Source organism: Pollachius pollachius, assembly GCF_949987615.1.
Source record: "Pollachius pollachius genome assembly, chromosome: 1".
NCBI classification, from domain to species: domain Eukaryota; kingdom Metazoa; phylum Chordata; class Actinopteri; order Gadiformes; family Gadidae; genus Pollachius; species Pollachius pollachius.
In genome coordinates this window covers 9,997,538-10,019,846 of record NC_136934.1, presented here as the reverse complement: position 1 = coordinate 10,019,846, position 22,309 = coordinate 9,997,538, and the positions used below count along the sequence as shown (strand labels likewise).

Sequence of the window (22,309 nt, the reverse complement as noted above, 5' to 3'; positions counted from 1 at the left end):
GTTCAACTATAACATCATAAGTTCATCCATGTGAAGCCACTTAGTATTTACTCTGGCTACATCAATGAATGACCATTCCCTTAAGGAAGTACTCTAGACTCAATATTATGCTGCTTCGTGACTACTTGACGTAATGCAGCTTTAATTAAAAACATAAAATGTTGTAATTTCAAGCGAGAGAGAGAGAGAGAGAGAGAGAGAGAGAGAGAGAGAAAGAGAGAGAGAGAGAGAGAGAGAGAGAGAGAGAGAGAGAGAGAGACATACAAAACAGTTGACTACAATCAGTGAGACAAAGATTGGAAAGAAAGGTCAATGTACATTTTCGAGAAGGTAGAAATGCTGTTGAATGGCCATCATTATCAGAGTGAGGCATATATATGCTTAGAAACCATTCCGTTTTACTGTGGAAAGATACTATTTATTGTTAAGGAAAATTAAGGGAAAACGTGCCCAACCGTTCCTCCTTCCAGTGGCTTCCTCTCCACCACTTCCATACAACACGGCCCTTCAAGACCATAACTCCAGCTAGGTGGCACTTTTACGATCGGGGTATTAATACGAAAAATGGCTTGATGCCATAATCTTTTTTCACTTCTTCAAGCTTGGGACTTGGGAAGACAGCGAGAGAGCGCTTCTACATGATTGAAGGCGATGGTGTGGTCTTCATTCACTGTCTTGGAGGGTTGGAGCTGCCCCAGCTGCTCAGCTGCAATCAGCATTTTCCAGCAGCTTTCTCAGGCACTCTAATTAATGGTTCTCCTAAGTCTGCCGTGAAAAGTAAACTATTAAGCCGTACATTTCGACCAATCACGTTGTACCTCGACAGAAACGCCTTTGTTATCACTTGGACTGCCAGGTCTGAGCTAAATGCTATATTCCCTGTAGTCAGGTCAATAAGTACCCTGTTCAATACCTCATTCACTGTTAACAATGTGTGTGTGTGTGTGTGTGTGTGTGTGTGTGTGTGTGTGTGTGTGTGTGTGTGTGTGTGTGTGTGTGTGTCTCTATGTGTGCGGGGTCCAAGTGTTCATGTTTGTTCAGGTATTTTTTTGTGGGTGTTATTGGGTTGTGCAACAAACAGAGGGATTGACGTGGCCGCACACACAGGCGTCCTTGAACACTGACTGACTCACACTTCAACAACCAAGCCCATAGATCGCATGTATAGGGGCGTACATTCATACCTACAGCAAAGCGCAGAGTAAAAGTGTGAAGTGAACTAACGATGCAGCAAGCACCATCGTGTGAATGGGCGCGGTGGCGATGAAAAGCCTTTTGTGTGCCTTACAAACATTTAGTATAATAATATATTAATTAGTTCCGCTCTTATCGCTTCCTCAAAAAACTGATATCATCCAGGCGGGGGGGACCGGACCCCCTAAGACAATGCTCTCCGACAGCTCCGCTTGGACCCAACGTAAACCATGTCATGTTTCCTGAACGTGGTTCTGGAGGCCACATGGCTACAGGACAAGAGCGCTGTGTGCTGTTCACAAGTTGCTGTTGTTGCATATGATTCAGACCTGCTTTTTTTGTGTTCTGTTTTTTGTCTTAGTTGTTCTTAGGAGCGGGGGGGGGGGGGGGGGGGTTGACTGGTTCGGTTTTGACTGGTTCCTCATGGCTGTGATGAGACGGGACCATGAGGTGACACGGGGGGGGGGGGGTAACTGGATAGGACTAAGTGGAGCCGATAGTGGAGATATGAGCCAACACAAGGGGAATGGAACATCCTGAGCATCAAACACACACACACACACACACACACACACACACACACACACACACACACACACACACACACACATACAATCCCAACCCACAAACACACACACACACACACACACACACACACACAACCACACACACAAATTCAAATACTCTCATGCACTCTTGAGCAACACACACACATAGACACATACACACAGACACATACATACACACATAGACACACACACACATTTGTATTTAAACCATATTCATCCATGCATACAGGTACATGTGTGTTACACACACACACTCGCACACATAGCTGTCCCAGAGCTCAGGCAGCTGCTTGTGTTATTTAAAGCCATGCAGTTAGCAGTGGTTGTCGTCAGGCGATAGGGTTGTGTGAGGGAAGTTTACCCAGACCCGGGTGTAGGTTATCAGGCTGTTTATCACTATGTTCCTCGAGGGAGAGGAGGGATGCCCTTTCCCTTACTGGACCAGGTTGTATAGCATATAAGGGCTTCTTTAGATGTGAATGCAGAGCCATGTGGCGACCACACACCCACACGCACATTCTGATAAACGCACACACACACTCACTCTCTTTTCTCTCTCCGTCTCTATCTCTCTCATTCTCTCTCTCTCCCGCTCTTTCTCTCTCACTCTCCCTTTCACACTCACTCAGTCACTTACTTACTCTCTCACCCTCTTACTCACTCACTCACTCACTCACTCACTCACTCACTCACTCACTCACTCACTCACGTAAATCTGCTATACTTCAATCCTATCCATCAGAATCAGCTGCCCGCTGAAAAGCAGATGGCCGGATGCAAGTGAGACATGAACTATGCCTGTCGAAATTCACACCTATGTGTGTATTGTTTTCTTTGGGATTGATGCACACATGAAAATGCATTGTAGAGGGAACACATGTACACAGTAACTGGCACGTACGCAGGCAAACACAAACACACACACACACACACTTGTGTGCACACTCATAAACACACACACACACACACACACACACACACACACACACACACACACACACACACACACACACACACACACTGATTTGCACTGCATCAGCCAGTGTCACTTCTCAACTCTGCAGTAATAGTTGCCAGATAAGTTCTAAAGCCAAGACTGCTAAAATGCCCTCACCTGTTTTTGTCCCTCACTAGTCTGTGGTATTTGGCAAAGAGCATCTAAACCCCTCTGCAGTAATATTTGGCTCAGCTTGTGTTATATACCAATGATATTCCAATACCATGAGAATGCAGCTACACTTGAAAACACCTGTCTCTCTGAATCTGGTTCTGGCAAGTTTGCCGCAATAGAAAATTCTAATGGCAGAACGTTAGTGGTTACTGAGGGAAGCCAACCGTTTCTTTGGGCCAATACTGGCCGGCTCTGCACATCGGCCTTGACTCTTCGATGCTATTTTACAAATATTTATAGGTGGAATTATAAAGTGCTAATCAGCTCATGCTTCAGACTGCAGAGTTTAGATGACGCAAAGGATTTGTCAGGAGTTTTTAAAAGAGGGTAGGTTGAGGTTAATGAGAAAATAAAAGTGTTGACAACCTTTTTATAAACTGCTTTAAGGATCTAGTACTCCTGAGCATAAACTTGATCAATACAAACTGCAGCCTTACTCCAAATTAAATATACATCAATAGCGAGGCTAATCTCACTGCAATACATTTTAATCAGTGTGTTTTGAAATGTGATACAGATTTCTTTTTTTGTCTTCGCTCATTGTTTTCTCTCTTCTCTCACACCATTTATCACAAACCGTGTGGGTAAAAAAAGAAAAGTTTGCGTTTATTCTAGTCTAGGAGGAAATTGACTGTGAAAAATTCAGGCCAAACTATTCAGCTTTGTGGATGTATTTTAGTCTGGGTTTTATTCCATCCCCACTAATACTCAGAGCAGGTTGTGTCGAGTCCTATGTCAGTGACTATTGGCATACGTAGCATTCCTCTTTCATGAGCTCTTGTTCCATAAACGCCTCCTTTCATCGTTCCTTTTTTTACACGAGCACTAAACAGTTGAACACGCTTTGATATTGTTCAGTTAACAGAAAAAGTTTGACACATTGTTAGTCCTTCATGCCATGCCATTGTTACAATGTAGCCAACTGATATGTTCCTCAAGTGTTTGTACTCACACATTGTTTTCCTTATTTCGGTTAACCATTTGTTCCTTCCTCTGAATGGGTTTTCAAAAAGTCGGTATTCAAACTTAATCAAAACTCTTTAAAACAAACAATCGTTTGTCTGATATCACTTCATGTAGGGGGCAGGATATTCTAGGGGTATAGCTGTTTGAATCCCGTTCAAAAGCCTCTGGGATCAAACCCTAAATATTTGTAGGCATCCTTGAGCAAAAGGCCTGGCTCCTTCCAATGAGTCACTTTGTACTAAAGCGTTGAATAACCAAGTAATAATAACAATTATTTCAAACACCTACCTCATTGTGGCAGCATTTTGCCGAGTTCCACTTCACAACAGTGTCCATCGAAACCAGTAGGCCCAGTATCCGGTCTGAGGCGCCCATGTCATGGTGGTGAGGTCATTTGGGCTCGTCGGGCCACATACCTACATTGATAGCAGTGAGACGTTACATTTGACCGCCGTGTGTACACATGTAGCTCTGAAAGAGAGACAATGCTTGTTTGTGGACCAAGCAGGAACTGGTTTCACCATTTATTTTAGTGGAATAGCCACTTATATCGCACAAAGGCGGATTGTTTACACAGTTAAAGTGTGTGGGTTTGAGTTTGTTTTTCCGCTGTGGTTGACTGTTGCCACTCAGAGATGGTCACTGTGGGTGTGTGTGTTCCCCTTGGCTTCCTGTGTTCTGTTATAGTACCTGTGGTCCGCTGCCTCTGGGGGATTGATGACTGAACGCACACACTGTCAGTAGCTCTGTAAATCACAGCTGCCACCAGGGACAAAGCGAAGAGTGTGAGAAAATCTCAAACCAGCTTGACCTTTGAAGCGTTTTTTTCCAAACGTCTCGCCCTGTCTCTGTTTTTGCCCCTTCATATACTAACTACATACTTTGATAAACTATGAATACACTTTACACTACTTGGCACTCGCTGGTTGGACGTTAACACTGCTGACCTGTACAGAAATTTACAAAAAACGTATAAATGTACGAGAAGAGAACATTGTAGAGTAACATTGAAGAGAACACACCTTGGTCCTACACATTGTTTCATTATCATACATTTTATGGAGGGGAGGGAAAAAAACAAAGAATAACCCTTTCAAAAGTTGAATCACAGTTGACCAATAAAAACACACCAGGTAGCCAATCCTGTACCTCTGCTTCGGAAGTGCATTGATTTATACGACCCGCTCAGCAAACTAAGTCCCATATGTTTAAAAAATAAAACCCTGGTTTCCTTGCTCAGCTGTGGATAGTTTGGACTGTCAGCCGGCCTCTCCCTGTCCAGCTGTAGATCACCCTGTGCTGTCCTTTTCTTCGTTCAATATGCTTCGTTGAAAATATATTTGTGGTCTTTTTCTTGAGCTTACCAAGAGGAAAAATGTCCTCTTTTCCCCTTCTTCTGTTCCTCTCTCCCCCTTTCTCATGTAATTTGCACATTCCTTTTACCTTGAGGCCCGAGTGTATCCTTCCGTATATTGGATAAGGCCATACGGGACTACAGAAAAGCCATCGTAATCCTCACCTTTTTATTTTCTAACAGTGTAATTAACCTTGGGGGGGGGGGGGGGCTCTAAATCACTTAGTGTTCCTCCAGTTTAGCATGGGGCCCCATCACAACACATACAGCTCTTCCTAGAACATCTGGGGCCCCTGCCTGTGTTAAATGCACCTAGAGGGAAGAGTGACCTTCCCGGCCCAGGATCCTATACTTTAAAAGTCACTCCCAATGCTATTCATATACACTTGTGTAATACTGTGTAACGGATTGTATCGGAAGAAAAAAATTCAGGGGTCTCATCTCCATTCAGCCCGGGGCCCAAGACACGCACAAGTAACACATTGTGTGGGTCTAGTTCAAATAAGCTTGCTCTGACTGTGTTGGCTCACCTCAAGGCAACCAGATGGCCCTGTGCTGCTGCACAGAGGGTCCGCAGGACAGCTCTGGGGACGGTCTGGCCCCACATCGGCCCCTCCCTGGTTCCTCAGGGCTCCTGGTTGGAGTCAAACCTCCATCTTGCCTCAGTAAATCTGTGTTTTTGAATGTCCATGTTTTAAGTTCAAAGAGAACTGTAAAAAAGTGGAAACGTTGAGGAAAGTACAGCTCTCTTTTGGTCCTGCGAAGTCCATTTAATATTGAATCATTAATTTGATAAAATATTGCTTTTAAAGTAGTGTTCACGGTGGCATTTATGCACATAGATGCTTAGGGAATGCATGTCTTTGACCACTTCACATCATGACATATGCCATCTATCTTTTTATTTACATGTTTGGCACTTAGTAGGGGCTTTTATCCAAAGTTTGTCAGAAGAAAGAGAACAACAACAACAATCAGCTATATCTTATGACTCGGTCACATTAATAAAGTCAAAATTCAATTTAAGGGACATTATGGGACGAGTTTACAACTTTGTTGTACACTTTTTCGAGGGTATTTCAAACATCAGACATCCTTTGAAATTTTTCAATTTTCTAAAAAATCCTCTCCTTTTGTACATTGATCGAGCTCAGCTGTTGGTATGACCCTGTTTATACACTGGCCTCCTTTCATGTTAACTTCATTAAATACAATGGCGTGTCTTCCAATCAATTATTCCACGGAGGCCTAGGATATAACGCAATGCAAACTTCAACGCATTCTAAAACACAATCAACGATTTCAAATGTTTTATGATTGAACATGTTTGCTTCATTATGCTATCTTGAACTTTGTATTCACTCGTCTGTGAAACCTACCAACACTTTGGAATGACAATGAATGGACCACATCTTCCAAGCTCAATCGAGCCAAAGAGCAGCTGCTTGTGGTCCACCTTTGGGAGCATGAGGCTTTCTGATGAATAACAGATAAGCTGTTCTCTGACCTCTGCCCCCCTAGTCGGTATGGGATTTGAGTTCTGAAGGGTAGATCTATACCGGCAGTTACGTTTCTCCCTTGCTCAAACTCTTTCTCTCCATGTATACTCTCTAGCTCTCTCTCTCCTTCTTGCTCTCTCTCTCTCCTTCTTGCTCTCTCTCTCTCTCTTCTCTCTGTTTCCTTCTTTCTCTCTCGCTCTAACTATCCCTTTCCACATAACTTTATAGGCCAGTAAATATGTGTTTATGTAACCAAAGTAATTGAAAAACTTAACAAAGGAAAAATAAAAATTAAATGATAGAAATTGTACATAAATTAAAGTTGAATATAAAACAAACTAATGAAATGAAGGAAATATAAAGGGAAGATATATGGTACCATAAAAAGGTAAGAAGGAAAGTGAAATAGCTCTCTCCCTCTTGCTCTCTCTCCTTTCCCGGTGGGATTCTGGTTTTATTGTGGCTGCTTCCTCATGTCGAACATTTAAAAGCCTTCTGGGTACCTGTGTGTGTTTTGATAAGCATGGGTCAGTGGGCTTATATAAACCATGGGGTTTTCTCTGGGCAGAGTTGCTCTGAATTCATAAAAAGGCTGAAGCATCCATTTCATATTGATTTTTATCTCAGAAAGGACACCTTTCTATTTATGCAACCGTCTGGGAATATATTTCTACACACTTGGAAACACACTCACTAAACATATAGAAATACACCTTCACACACAGTGACACCACAGCCAACATGCCGTTTGTTCATGATACTTTTAATGCTGTTTTGGATGTACCTCATTATTCTAAAACAGTACTATTTTATTTCAGGGCACTGTCCACCCCCAGTGGTGCTGTACTTTCTTGCGTAATAACTGAAGTTAAAGAATACATCCTGTGCTTTGCAGCTCCCTGCTCTACCCTGCTAGGTCAGGTCATGCTCCCTGGTTGGGTGTTCAACTCTCCCTGGCCCATTGAACATCCACACTTACCATGTCTCTTATAAGCTTTTGACCCCAGCCCAGGGCCACGTGTCCGGTGCCATTGATCTTACCCCACAAAGGAAAAACATACAAACCACAAACCGTAGCTACGTCAGAAGCCTGCATGATCTGTTTCCGCAGTCATTTTATTTTTCTATCTCAATCAATCTATCTTAGGGGAACCACAGAGGAAGCATCTAGCACAAGATGGGGTTCATTACATGAGGAAGTAGAGCCAAGGAAAGAAATGACTAGGCCCCCCATCGTTATTTAACAATGACAACGTCTTGTACATTACCATGTATATTTTTGTTTTTTTAAAAAGTTACTTTATTTGACCAGGATGGTATTATTGAGATTTAACATCTTTGCGTTTTTGACAAGAGAGTCCTGGCCAAGACCGCAGCATCTGTGTGATTTCATACTAGGGCCACCGTTTGGGTTAGAACCGCTTGGTGGGTTGGACACACTTGGTGCAGTACCAGGCCTGAAACAAGAGAGACTAAGAGGCTCTTCAGAGCCTCTATTTTAAGCTCACTTCTGCTACATTAGCTTCCAGACAGGACCTTGCCAAAGTCATGAGATAGCAATAGTGTCAACATGTGGGGATGAGGAGAGGTGATAGGGGGCAGGGGGGGGTGCACATCACTATCTCAGTCTTCCCCTTCCTCTCTTGCATAAACACACTCTAACACATATGTGAATAACCAAACATTTAGGCACATGCCAAGTCAATTTCAGTCGCACAGGATTTTCATTTTGTTGTTGGGACGTCCTTGAAGAACAACCAGCTCTTTACATTTTACCTTGATGACTGCTTACATTGTAGAAGACCGAAAGAACATGGGTTTGTGATGCGAGGATGTGGATCATCAAGATCAAAATCATGCAACAAAAAAATAGGTGGCCGAGATAAAGCAGAGGTTTGCACGAGACAGGTGAAGGGCAATTGTAACAGACAAATATGGAAAGGATAAAGGAAAAATCATGTCATTGATTGATAGGTAGGGATGTGTCTCTGGAGTTGTGTTTAAACATAAATATCCGGGCGTCCAACAGTTTGTGATTTGAAAATGTCAATGTGTGTATGTGTGTGTGTGTGTGTGTGTGTGTGTGTGTGTGTGTATGTGTGTTTGTCTGTGTGTGAAAACTGTTTTGCAGATGTTATAACTTATGACGCAGGCTTTATGCTCACTACTATTTCAGACAGACATGCCTGAATTCAGCATCACCACACCCTGTGCACACACACACACGCACACACACACACACACACACACACACACACACACACACACACACACACACACACACACACACACACACATATACACACAAACACACACACATACACACAGTAACACGATTCAAACAAACACAAAGTGTGTGTATGTGTGTGTGCGTGTGTTCGTCTGTGTGTGAGTGTGACCTGGGTGTGTCCTCTCCATACGAGCGGAACACCACACTATTAACCTTTCAGTTCGAACTAGATCCATTAGCTGACCTCGCTGTGCTCCACTACTCTGTTTGTCGAATGGCAGTACACCCTGTCAAAGTATGCTTCATGTCTGTGTGCAGGTGTGGACCATGAATGGTATTATATTTGGCTCTTGTATATGTGTGTGTTGTATACACCTACATCATTTAAATATTTTGCATCCTGTCTGGTTTGTAACATTGGACTGCACATTTGTTTATAAGAGAAAGTTATAAAGTCTCATGTTTAGGGAGTTTTAGCCCACCTAATAAAATGATTGTCAAAGACATGCATAGTTCAGCTCCACAGGCCAAATGTGCGGTATGTATGACCAGGCACCGTCATACATACTGCGTTACATATGTTGCTGTTAAATCCTGATCAGTTTTGGTCAGTCGAACAGACTTTTAAATAGCTTTCATTATCCTAATATACAATGTTTTATTTGAGGGTAGGATAGAGGTTAAGCAAACACATGCAAACACACCAAACACACACACACACACACGCACGCACGCACGCACGCACGCACGCACGCACGCACACACACACACACACACACACACACACACACACACACACACACACACACACATAAATCTACATATTAGTCTTCCAGAGTTTCCTCTTGATTTACTGCATTCCATACAGACTATGCATATACATTGCAAAGAAGATTACATCCCAAAACAAAACAGAACGTAAGGAACATATGGGAGGAAACAAGATACCCACCCCCATCAATCATCACCAATGTACAGCCTTACAGCAGACAAAGTGTAATTAATACTTCTGGAATCACACTAAAATCACATCAGAATACTTGGCAGCCATTCTTTATAGTTAACTGAACAATTGTTTGGACACTCTGACACAGGGATACAATTGGATATACTAGAATCTCCCAGTGTTGATGCAGTACAATCCCAGTACCTTCACATAAAACCAGAGCTATAACCTAGTATAAACTATTCCCTGACCTCGATCCAAGGTCTTCTGCAAACGACAGGCTTTTGGTTGTGTGATGGTGCTGCTGGTCAGGCCAACTCTGGCCAACTCTGGTCGGGCGCTGGTGTTTCCTCTGTTCATCCGTGAGAAGGGTTAGTTAGCACTGAAGAGCCTTGTTTTAGTTTTTTTTGCATTATGGAACTTCCAGTCAGAGTTAGTGAGTGGAATCCTCGTCTCTATGATGAAATTTAGACAAAGCAAATAGTGCAGGCATAATAGTCTCTATCTCAATTATCTCTAATTACTTTTTTTGACATTTTTGGAGCACAGGAGAATTGGAATGTTAATGATTATGTTGGTGCTAATGTTTATTTTGGTCATTGTTAAGTCGTTGATCAGGAAATGATTTGTCATGATAGAGAGACATTGTTCAATTTAAAAACCCTATAGGTCATATTGTCATATTTGAGAGAGTGGGGGAGAGAGATAGAGAATGGGAGACAGAGCTACATCTCTGAATAGTCACCAAAGTAGTTTGAGGGCTTATGCGAATTCTGCTGATGTTTGAAGTCGATGACTAGTGTCCCTGACTGGGACTCGGATCATTACTCATCAACATGTTTGTCGTTTCCGCTTCCATCTGCATGGGTCGAGTTCTAGAATGCACTTATTCATTCTAGAACTCTTCTGACTCTGCAGAAACATGAGGATGTTATCAGGACTGTGCTGGCTTGCAGAGCCTAGAGTGAGAGACAAATAGAGAGAGAGAGAGAGAGATAGAGAGAGAGAGAGAGAGAGAGAGAGAGAGAGAGAGAGAGAGAGAGAAAGAGAGAGCGAGAGAGAGAGAGAGAGAGAGAGAGAGAGAGAGAGAGGAACAGTATGAGGTAACCTTATTCGTTGTTAATAAGGTTGTTGGTGCTCTTTTACAGAGGTGTGGTCAGCTTCCATCCCTGAGGGCAGGACATACTGTAGGGATGTCGTCCCAGAGAGGTCACTCAAATCTAGAACATTCTGGAAGGGGGGATGTCATTGCGTTAGCTTTCCTAAAATGTGTTAAATTAAAAAGTACAAGTAAACTGTTGTACTTTCACTCATCTGTAAATTTACATTTGAGACATGCGTATTATGCATTATATTATGTAGGAATGTACAAACAGGACGATTTTAGACAAATCGTCATACTGACCTGTAATTGAGAGCAAGGCTCTTCATGACTTCAATATGGTCATAGCTATCAAATGAATATGCTTTATGTTCTCAAAACAGATGCGTTCACTTGCACTGTCCTTCTTGTGTGAAACCAACACTCACAAACACACACACACACACACACACACACACACACACACACACACACACACACATACATAAATATTCACACACACGCATGCAGGCACGCACATACACAGGCAAACACATAAAAACAGAAACCAAAGATTAAAGTTTCATAGATAGGGTATAATTTATTTCAGTTCGTTCCACCAGGAAGTTCTGTAATCATGATATATATGATGAGCTCAATATAGAAATCACTAGCCTAGAATACATCCCTCCCAGCTTTTTTCCACATGTGTTGTATTCAATTGTTTGTATTTTATTGCCATATGTTGACATTTTATTCTGCATCTGGCCTACAGGCTTGTTATTACTTTGGAACAATACAGTTTTAAGATAAAACATAAAAAATGACAACATGTAATGGTTGATAAACTAATCTTGATGGTCTTTTTTATCTGTCTTCCTCTCTCTCTCTCGCTCTCTCTCACAAACCCCCTCCACCCCCCATCTCTCTCTCTCTTCCTGTCTCTCTTCTTCAGAGCTTCTATTGTTCCGAAGCAGCCTCCCCCGGTGGCCCAAAAGGTAAGGGGGAGACAGTAGGAAGAGGAACATACTGACATCACCACATCATGAATTGTAATGTATGGATTGCAATTAACTGGTTGGTTAATTCATTCATTGATTACTTCCAATTGATGATCGTATAAATCACAATTGATCAATCAAATAGAGATTGTAATTATGTTACCCTCTGAAGCGATGCTATTGACATGGTGTGTTGTTGCATGCGGTAATATATAAAAGATGTACTTAATTAAATATATAATTTTATATTGCATTATAAATATATTCTTTGTGTGTCCTTTGAGACATACTGAGAATGCTGATGTTTCTACTGACCTTACGTAAAGCTACATTTCTTTTTACGTATACCTTTTTGAAATAGAAATCTTGAACTTGAAACCGTGAAATTGGTCATTCATAAATTACAATTATACAACTATTTTTTAATTCTGAACGGTGAAGCATCAGCATGTTGCATCCAGTGTGTGGTGACGTGTGTGTGTGTGTGTGTGTGTTTTTGTGTTTCGTGTGTACATCGCATGCTCCTCCCTGACGCTGGCAGGGCTACCGCTCAGACATCATTAAACCAGTCGCCATCAACCGCAACCCTCTTCCTCCTCCTCCCCATCCTCATCCTCATCCCAAACCCTCCAACATCCTCACCGCCCCGCACCCCAACAACCACGCCCGACCCTCCTGCGACCCCCCGTCCTCACGTTATCCCTTCTCTGCCTCCATCCCTTCCCCGTCCTCTGCCTTCACTCCTGCCTTCGCCTCGCGCAACACTCCCACCCTTCCTCCTCCTCCACCGCCCCCGCCCCCTGCCCCTCATGGCTCCCCCTGCTCCTCGTCCTCCCCGCCTGGCCTTGTGGTGCCCCAGCCGTCCGTCTATAACACGCCCATCCACCTCTACTCTGACCACAATGCCTGTGAGGTGGCCATGGGGCAGAGGCGGGGCCTGTTGGAGAGTCAAGGTGGAGCTCTGCTGCCGGAGCTGAACGGGTGAGTGGCGGTCTCTAGCAGCCAATTAGACGGGTTATATCCCCCGCTCTTCCAACCTCTCTCTTTCCCCTCCCTGCTCTGGATCGAATGGCAAACTTGTTGTCGAACTTGTCAAAGTGTATTAAAGCGTTCTTTGCGGCTTACATTTACTTGAGGAAGCTAATTGAGAAGGAAGGTGTACTTTGATCCCGTTCGCTGGTACGAGTTAAGCAGTGTTTCACACTGACAGTTGTCTGTAATTCGGTATAAATGGAACCACAAGGAAGGGAGCACTCTTATTAAAATAACTTACAACTCTTTAGGTAGAAGTTATATTAGTCAATACAGTTAGATTCTTCTAATTAATAGTGAATATCCATGTTTTATGGTGGCCCTTTCTTTGTGAGCAGTGATGCCGCTCTCGGTAATATCCTGCAGATGCATTGTGTTTCATAAACAGCCTTGCCAAGCGGAAAAGCTGTGAACCCTGATTTGAAAGCATTAAGTGGTGACTCAGTGCAGACCTCCGGTTTTCCGGACGTATTTTCCATGCAGAGATAGGTCTCTGCTCCTCTTTATCTTTCTCTTCTAGTCACTCCTGTGAACTAACCGCTTTTCTGGGATGTCTCCTCCCTGCTGCATTTCAAGAACACCAGGTCATCGATTGACCACACAGGCACTGTGCATCCAGTAACCTACCTCCTATCTGCTCCATCTCTCCCTCCCTCCGCTTCTGTACCGATGCCAGCTCCCCTGCTCCCAAGGGAGGCTTCTCGGGAGTGGTGGAAGCTGTGACTAACTGGTTTATATATAGCCCTGCACTGGTAACCAGAGCTATGTGGATGCGGCTGTTCAGGGTGTTAGGGCAAGTGTTTTCTTTTCCACAACGTGGATTTAATTTTCTTGGACAAATGTGTGTTCTATAGACAGAATTGGATCCGATTCATGTTCACTCACTCATTGATTCATTGCATTTTTTTCCTTAAGTCTCCTGCCTTCAGGGTTGATTTAAGTGCATGTGAATTATGCATGTGACTGGCGGGGATGAATGCATGCCATTCTTTGTCATACGCTGAGCTTCGTTTCAGAGGGGGACTTAAATCATCGGTGTCCATTCCTGCTTACTCTGTGTATGCGTGTGTGCATGTAACTATGTACAATATTTCCTCTCCTCCGATTGGCTCCTCTTTGAACACATTCTATGCCCGCTATGCTCTCTGACGATCTGATGTGTGCTTCTCTTGGTCTTCTCCTCTGGTTCTCTACAGACTCAAGCAGTGCACCAAATCACCAAGTCAGTGGTTAACGCATGAGCCAGCTGTGTGTGTGTGTGTGTGTGTGTGTGTGTGTGTGTGCATGTGTGTGTCTGTGTGAGTATGAGTGTGTTTGCGTTTGTGTTTCTCGATCACTGCTTCATTCTGTTCGTCACTTTGCTGCCCGCTGTTTAGCGCTTGGTATTCCATTGGCAATGTCTCTGTCTCTGCATGACTGCCTGTGTGTATGTGTGTGTGTGTGTGTGTGTGTGTGTGTGTGTGTGTGTGTGTTTGTGTGTGTGTGTGTGTTTTGTGTGTACGTCATGGTACATGCATGACAATAGCAGCAACCCATCACCACTATCTTTCAAACTTTCCCTCTCTCTCTCTCTCTCTCTCTAACACACACACACACACACACACACACACACACACACACACACACACACACACACACACACACACACACACACACACACACACACACACACACACACATACACACACACACACATATTAGCCAGATGAACTTTGACAGCACCAGGTCCCCACAAGCTTGTCAACACTCTGCCGTGGCTGCGTGCCTACAGATATCTGTTGAAAGGTGCTGATAAATCAGTGCAATGAATGAGCGCATCTCAGGTTATGTTGTTTACAAGGCGACCCCATTCAGACGCCCATTACTGTGCCGTATACTCGTAAGAAATCATCCACATGTTTTTTTTTAATCAATTTAGCATATTGTGTATGCCAAATTTGTTTTGTAGTGTAATCCCTTCCGCCAGGGTAGTTTATATACACAAACGCAAACATCCATTCACACACATACACACGCACACAAATACATACATACGTACCAGCACGCAGAGATTTCTGTGTGCCAAGATATATTTTAGTGCCCACTTTTATATTGACCACCGCGTGACCTCATGTTGATTTTGTGTGAACGCATACAGCGCCTCCGTGTGGGGGAAATAGTTATTTATCATCCACTACATTTTTTGTTTAGATTCCACTCCATTTCTAGTTCACCTTCTACCTACTGGAAATGTAGTTCTCTGTCCTGCATGCAGCGTGAGCGATAGTCGGTAACCCCTTCAGATGAGTCTTCTTTGAGTTGGTCTTTTATACCTATGTTTGTCCCTCCTTTCCTTATCTTTTTTCCCTTTTCTTCTCCGTTAGTGGACCTCTCAGTATTCTGAAGTAAGCTCCTCAACAATAAACACTTCAAAGCCTTCTCTCACTGTCATAATGCTTTAATATTGTGTAAACCTTATCTTTCTTTTTATTTTATTTTGTTTTATTTTGAAAGAAATCCTCCCCCTGCAAGGTAAACGGTGTGCTTGAAAGTCAGACGACTATAGCGCTGTGATGTTACAAAGTGTGGTTGATTTGTCTCACCGTGTTCACCACCACTCTGACAAACACTAAAGTCCCTTGACTGTTATTGTCGATTTAAACATCTAAAAGTCTGCTAAATAAAATTTTAAAACATCTGCCCTTTAAAAAATCACCATGTAATTCTTAGAAAAAAAATAGCAAGCCATCAAGAAACAGCAGTTTAACAAATTAATGTTTAAAACATACACAATAACATATTCATTACATATTCCATTCCAATGTACTCTAAACTTTACTCTAGTTGCCTGTGTCATTTTCGTGTGTGTCTCCATGGATGGTTTGCAGTGTTGGGGCCCTACTTTACCACCAGGTGTGATGTTGATGTGAAGTCATTTCAAATCAATATCTATGGATATAATATCAGTGGATATAATACAAGGCCTTTAAAGGAAAATCGAAACACCCTGGGACTATATTCCGGTTCAGGCTTTCCCTTTCTCAACTTGCTACAATCAGACTTGGGAAAAACTGCCTTAGAGTTAGGTTGCCATAGAGGGCAACTTGAGTATTTACACCTAACCTTACATTTTTAACACTTTCCCCATCTAAGTCGAGATTCAGACCAGGATCAATCCCCCCCACTTCTTCTCATCTAAAATCCATTGTTTTAGAGTTTGGTTGGTTGTCCGCTTACGGAGGTGCCTTGTTGTCCAGGGCTCCCAGGAAGCACGTGGTGGAGACAGACATCCACTTCTACCATGTGCCCACCCACGGAGACGCCAGCAGGAAGCGCATCATGGAGGACACGGAGGACTGGCGCCCCCGTGGCGGAACCACCCAGTCCAGATCCTTCAGGATCCTGGCACAGATCACAGGCACCGAACGAGAAGGTTAGGCAGCTGAACCTCAGGTCAAAGGTCGTTCAAAGTGTGCTATTGTTCTTTGTTGGTGTTAAATGATAAATGGATTGCATTTATATTGCGCTTTTCTACCCAGTGGCCACTCAAAGCACTTTGTCTCTGAGTCCAACCGCCGTTATGACAGTTATGGCGTTGTTCTGAATGATGTGTTATTCTCCCCCTGCAGCAGAAGAACAGGAGGCTGAGGACGCCAAGAAGTCAAAGTGAGTACATAACACTGCTGGATGCCTGCTCTGCTGCTGTGTTAACAGCAGATTCTAAACAGATTGATGTGAATGTGTGAGCATTGTGAAAAATGTACGCTGATTAACCAACTCACATGGCTGTCCGAAAAAAAAAAAAATGGACTTATCCGGTTTGAAATCCGATTGGTTCAAGATGGTGGGAAGTTTGTCAATGGCGGCCGCAAGAGTGGCGGATCAGCGACGCAGAAGGGAGCAGGGCCATTTTGTGTAGTCGTATCTGGTCTGTGGTTGGTGGGGTGGTCTCTGTTTGTGGTGGTGATTTGTGTATTGGTTGCATGTGTATTGGTTTTGGAGCCTTCTTGTGGCGTGTCTGCTGCGCTTAACAATGCCGATGGTTGTGTTTAGGCTTTGTTGCAAAACGCTGTGTTCCATTTGACTTGCTGTGGCCCCTGGCGACGTCAGCATACATGTGTGACCGGCACGATTCTCAACCCTTGTCCTAATTGAGGTTCTCCCTTTGTTTTTGGGTGAGGCCGTTTGGCCTAGTTGTGCGCAATCATGATCTCACAAACCATCATAATATTCTCCTAATTCCTCATACTCTACCTCAGGCTGTTCCTGTGTGGCATGGCCTTCATACGATCAGACTGCAAATTGAGCTCTCATTCTCGTCTTGTTTTTCCTCTCTCTCTCTCTCTCTCTCTCTCTCTCTCTCTCTCTCTCTCTCTCTCTCTCTCTCTTTCTGTCTCTCTCTCTGTCTCTCTCTCTCGCTCTCTCTCCCCGTCTCACTCTCTCTCTCTCTCTCTCGCTCTCTTGCTCGCTCTCTCTCTCTTCGCTCTCTCTCTCTCGCTCTCTTTCGCTCTTTTGCTCTCTCTCTCGCTCTCTCTCTCTCTCTCTTTCTCTCTCTCTCTTTCGCTCTCTCTGTCTCTTTTTTCTTTAATCTTTACCTTGCGGCTGTGCAGAGCGAAGGCCAGCACTCGCGTGGTGATCGGGCCCAAGTACACCGAGCTCCGAGACTGGCACCACGGCGTGTCCGCACGCACACTCAATGTCCAGTAGACCGTGCGTCGATGTGTGTGTGTGTGTGTGTGTGTGTTGGCCATTGTCTGCATAAGTATGAGATGAGTCTGACCATCTGAGTGATCGGTTTTTGGCTCAGTGTTAGTTCGATCAGACTGTGTGTGTGTGTTTGTGTGTTTAAGTAATGAGGTGTGTGGGTCTGTGATTGTGTACATCTGTGATTACATCAGATTATGTGTGTCTGTGTGTGGGTGCGCATGCGCGCATGTGCGCGTGTGCTAGCCAGAATGCATGCGCGTGGGTGCATCCACTCCTTCTTGCATGTGTGTATGTGTATTCTAATTTTTATTATCTCCTCAGTATGTTTTTACATCGCAGAACGCTAGTTTCTGGTGTCTGATTGATTGATTCTTGTACCAGGGTGTATACTGGGAAACATGTTGACAGGAGGGTGGGACAGGAAGTGAAGTTCAGAGGAGTCAGATCTGTCACAGGCGGTGGAGAAATGAAGCTAGCCTGAAATGGACACGTGTGTACATGCATGTGAGTGTCAGTGTGTGTCAGTGTACCACAAAAAGACAATGGAGGACAAGAACAGTTTAGAATCTACTTTGAAACATGTATGATATGGTTATGTAAAATTAATTAATACGAATTTAAGTATAAGTATAGTTTGTGCATGTGTAATGTAATAAACACATACATATAATCGTCAAAAGATACAGAGGCACACACACGTATTCATTCACACACAAAAACACATACACATACACACATACATAAACAACCAAAGCAGTATAAGAACATTGTTTACTATTCTTAAATCTAGTCCTGGCCTGAAGGAATTAAAATAGTTTTGACGTAACATGGTTCTCAGTCGGATAACAGTCTAGGCTAATGAGCAGGGCAGGTGTTGGTGTGGGATGAGGCTAATATGTGTTTGTGACAACAACAACAAATGAAGTACATTAAACTGTATCGCTGTAAAATACAACACATGTAGTGGGAATATTACATCTAAGTTCTGTCAAACAATAGATAAATATATTTCAGCTTAGAAATTAAGGCTTAGAAGTATTGGCGCAGTTTGCACGCATGTTTCTTTACGTTCTGAGGGAGAATCACACACCAGAGTAAAAGGCAGACTTGACATTTTGCTTTTATTACACATTAAGTCCATTGCTGAGACAGATTATCTAGTAACACATTTTTACTGTTGTTTTTTTGAGTGTCATAGAATAAAGAATAGATGTCCTTTACAATAATACCAATGTGTCTCAGTTAGTGCCCTCAATGAATGCTAAACAGATCTGAGCACATAAGTACAAACATCCATTTCAGAATGAGATTGAATCTGAAATTCAATCTCTTGAATTCTTCAAATTCTTCTTCAAATATATCACAAGTATATTATACATAGAATATATATATATATATGTTTATATATATTGACAAATATTTCTCTATATACAAAAGCATGTATACACATATGGATTGATTGTAAGCCATTTAATTTAATTTGTTTGCGTACATGTGTGAGTATATAAATAAGTGTGTTTATGATTAAAATAGTTTAATGTTTATAGAATTATACCAGATATTACCAATATGAGTGTCCAGTTTTGCTATAGATCTTTTACATTGCAAGATATACCCGCTCATGTTGATGAAGTGGCATTGATGCTGATCCTAATATTTCTTCTTTCAAAGTTCTGAAGGCACTGTATTTACTGTATTCAATATTACATAAAATGCCTAGTTAAAAACAAATAAAATAAATGTCTTCTGTTTTAAGTTTGAAGAATTGTAGCCAATAAAGTCATGACGCTTTCTTTTTGTTTTCCTTCCTTTCTTGTCCTCCAGATTTCTATCCTTATTTAATTCCTAGCTCCTGCCTGCTTCCCTCTCACTCTGTCCTTGGTGAGACTTGTTGTTCTGTACCCTTCAGTATTTAAGCACTGCCGTTCCATCACAACTCATGAAGGATCAATAGCAAATATAATTGACACCAATGATGAAGAACCCTTCCTCCTTCAGTCACAGATTAAAGTATTTTATATACCGTCTGCTAGTTCACAACAACTCTGCATAAGACAGATTCTGTGTGTGTATATAAACAACTCAACATCGCACTCAGTATGATCTTTCTCTGGTTTTCATGTGAGACACAGAAAAGCTATACCTAATTTGCTTCCAAAACCATAATGAAGAGCTTTCCTATGTGCACCGCTCACCTACTTAACAGGATAGGTATATCCATTCATTGTATACACTATGCACCTGGCTCCATGACTATCCAATAGATCCTCAACACTGCAGATACTCGACCGAAACCAAACCACCGTACTCCGTACCCCGGCCGCTCCTAAACCCACTCCCAATCCTTCACCAGTTGAACCACATGGGAAGACCTCCACAGACGACCTCAATGACATTGTTCTGGTCCACCTGCCGATAGCATTTTCAACCTAGGGCCCAGAATCCATCATCATGGTGATTTACCAAGGAGAATCACCAGTGTTTCAGACCCCAGGGTTAAGTCTGTCAAACTCTGCAACCTCGTCTTCTGTGTCTACCTTCTTATCGTGAAGCAAACTGCTCTGTATGGCCTCCTGAGTTCGAGTCGCGTCCACTCCGGTCCACGGTACGGGCTCCCTTGGTGTCCCTGCCTTCTGGTCATTGCCAGCTCAGGCTTCAGTTTAATGGTCCTCGCATGGAGGCCAGGTAGTGTCTGCCTCGCTGGATGTATGTGTCTCGACCACTGTCTCTCGTACGACCCACTATCAGTGCCTGTCTTGAGTGATGGCTCCCTGATCAAAACACCATGTCCTCAACAGTCCACCATCCAGGCAATAAAAGGTATAACAAAAACATAGACATATAATGGAGTTATGGGGGACATAGACCACACAAATTAAATGTATTCACTGTTGATTGCTTACTGGTTGCCATTTAATCTGGAGTGAATCAGCTGTGCCACTAGGGGGCGGCAGAGATTCAGGGATGTTGAACACTGTTACCTTCACTGCTGATGAAGACGTTGATTCTCTCAACTCTGTTGAACCAGTGAAAAAGACACCATGGTATTTCTTTTCAACCTGGCTTTTACTTTCTATCCTTCTTTCTGTTGGCTGTCCTCTACCACCCAGTTGCTCTGTCCAACTCAATGCCCATTTTTGCATGTATCAACATTTCAGCTCATACTCACTCCTTCACCTGTGAGATACAAAGACTTGTATTCTTGTTTTCTATCAAATGTCATCAGACCCGAAAAAAGTCTGTTCATGTTGCATTACATAACACAGAATAACAAGTAATAAGCCCATCCATTGTGGAATGCGTGAGTGTGTGTATGTGGGTTTAGGGTGTGTGTGTGTGTGTGTGTGTGTGTGTGTGTGTGTGTGTGTGTGTGTGTGTGTGTGTGTTTGTGTGCGTGTGTTGATTCCTCTGGATGGTTGGGTCCTCTGGACTTCCTGTCCAGAGCAGCCGAGAAAAACTGCACTGGAGAAAAACATATAGCATAAAATATGTTTATTATTAGTTGCCTTTTAGACATGAGGTTGACACAGCCACCGGTTTGTAACACAACAGTTTTTTATTAATTATTGGTCAATTGCAACTTGCAGATTCTTTTAACTTACAACTATATTAGCAGAGTCTGCCTTGTCAATTTATACCATTGGTCAAATATAAAGACATTAGTTACACAATACATTTGGCAGTAGATTATAATTCTATAGGATGCAACATATTGATTTTGAATAGTTTAGTTTTGGTAGCGTGTAACATTAGCTTATCCCGCTGGTGGCGTGACAATAGTGGTCTTTCGGAGTGCCAAACGCACAATGCATTTGTTTCAGAGGACGCAATCTACACCAGCTATGACACAAGTGCTGGCAGCACCTCACACAGCTCACTCATTCACTGCTCGGCACAAGTGTAGACTGTGAAATGTTTGTGTGTGTGTGTCTTTCTGTTCCTGTGTGTGTGTGTGTGTGTGTGTGTGTGAGTCAATATGTGTGTGTGTGCATGCGTGGAGGTGTGAATGTGTGTGCGTGTGTTCGTGTGCGTGTGTGTGTCTGCATGTTTGTATGTGTGTGTGTGTGTGTGTGTGTGTGTGTGCGTGCGTGCGTGTTTGTGCATGTAAGGGTATGCGTGAGTCTCTTTTTTGTGCGTGTGCGATTAGTCTGTAAGTTTGTACGTGTATCTTTTTGTATGTGAAGGAATGTGTAGGCACATGAGCCTGTGCATTTATGAGATCTCCATTTCATCCTGGATTCACTGCTGCGAGGCGTTACTGGCCATCTGTTTCGTGGATGAGATAGCCGGTGGACAGCAGTCGGACCTCCTCACAGATTGTTTTGTTGGGCTTTTTTTCATTCACACTAGAGAAATTCTTTTATGAGAAGATCAGCTCTAGATATGGGGGAAGCTGCTTGAGCCAAGTGTCCATATGGTCACAGTATATGCTTTCTTTTTTATTTATTTTTTACACCCTTTCATGAAATGCTCCCTTTGTGAGGCCTCGAAATCTGTGATGAAACTGAGTAAAGAGGGTCGAGAAACGGGTCACTGTAGAGCAGTGGTGCCAAACATGTGGGTCGCAGGCCAAGTTTCAC

The 22,309-nt window shown here is 43.0% G+C and overlaps 1 protein-coding gene across 1 annotated transcript in view; it reads left to right on the top strand.

Annotated features, from left to right (window-relative positions):
* pdlim5a (PDZ and LIM domain 5a) overlaps positions 1-22,309 on the top strand; it is a gene marked incomplete at its 3' end in the record, with an annotated part of 53,206 nt that overhangs the window by 17,949 nt on the left and 12,948 nt on the right. The window contains exons 4-7 of the mRNA XM_079730372.1: positions 11,966-12,008; positions 12,553-12,992; positions 16,280-16,455; positions 16,652-16,688. Coding sequence (XP_079586498.1) covers positions 11,966-12,008; positions 12,553-12,992; positions 16,280-16,455; positions 16,652-16,688 — 696 coding nt within the window. The remainder of the gene's footprint in view (positions 1-11,965; positions 12,009-12,552; positions 12,993-16,279; positions 16,456-16,651; positions 16,689-22,309) is intronic.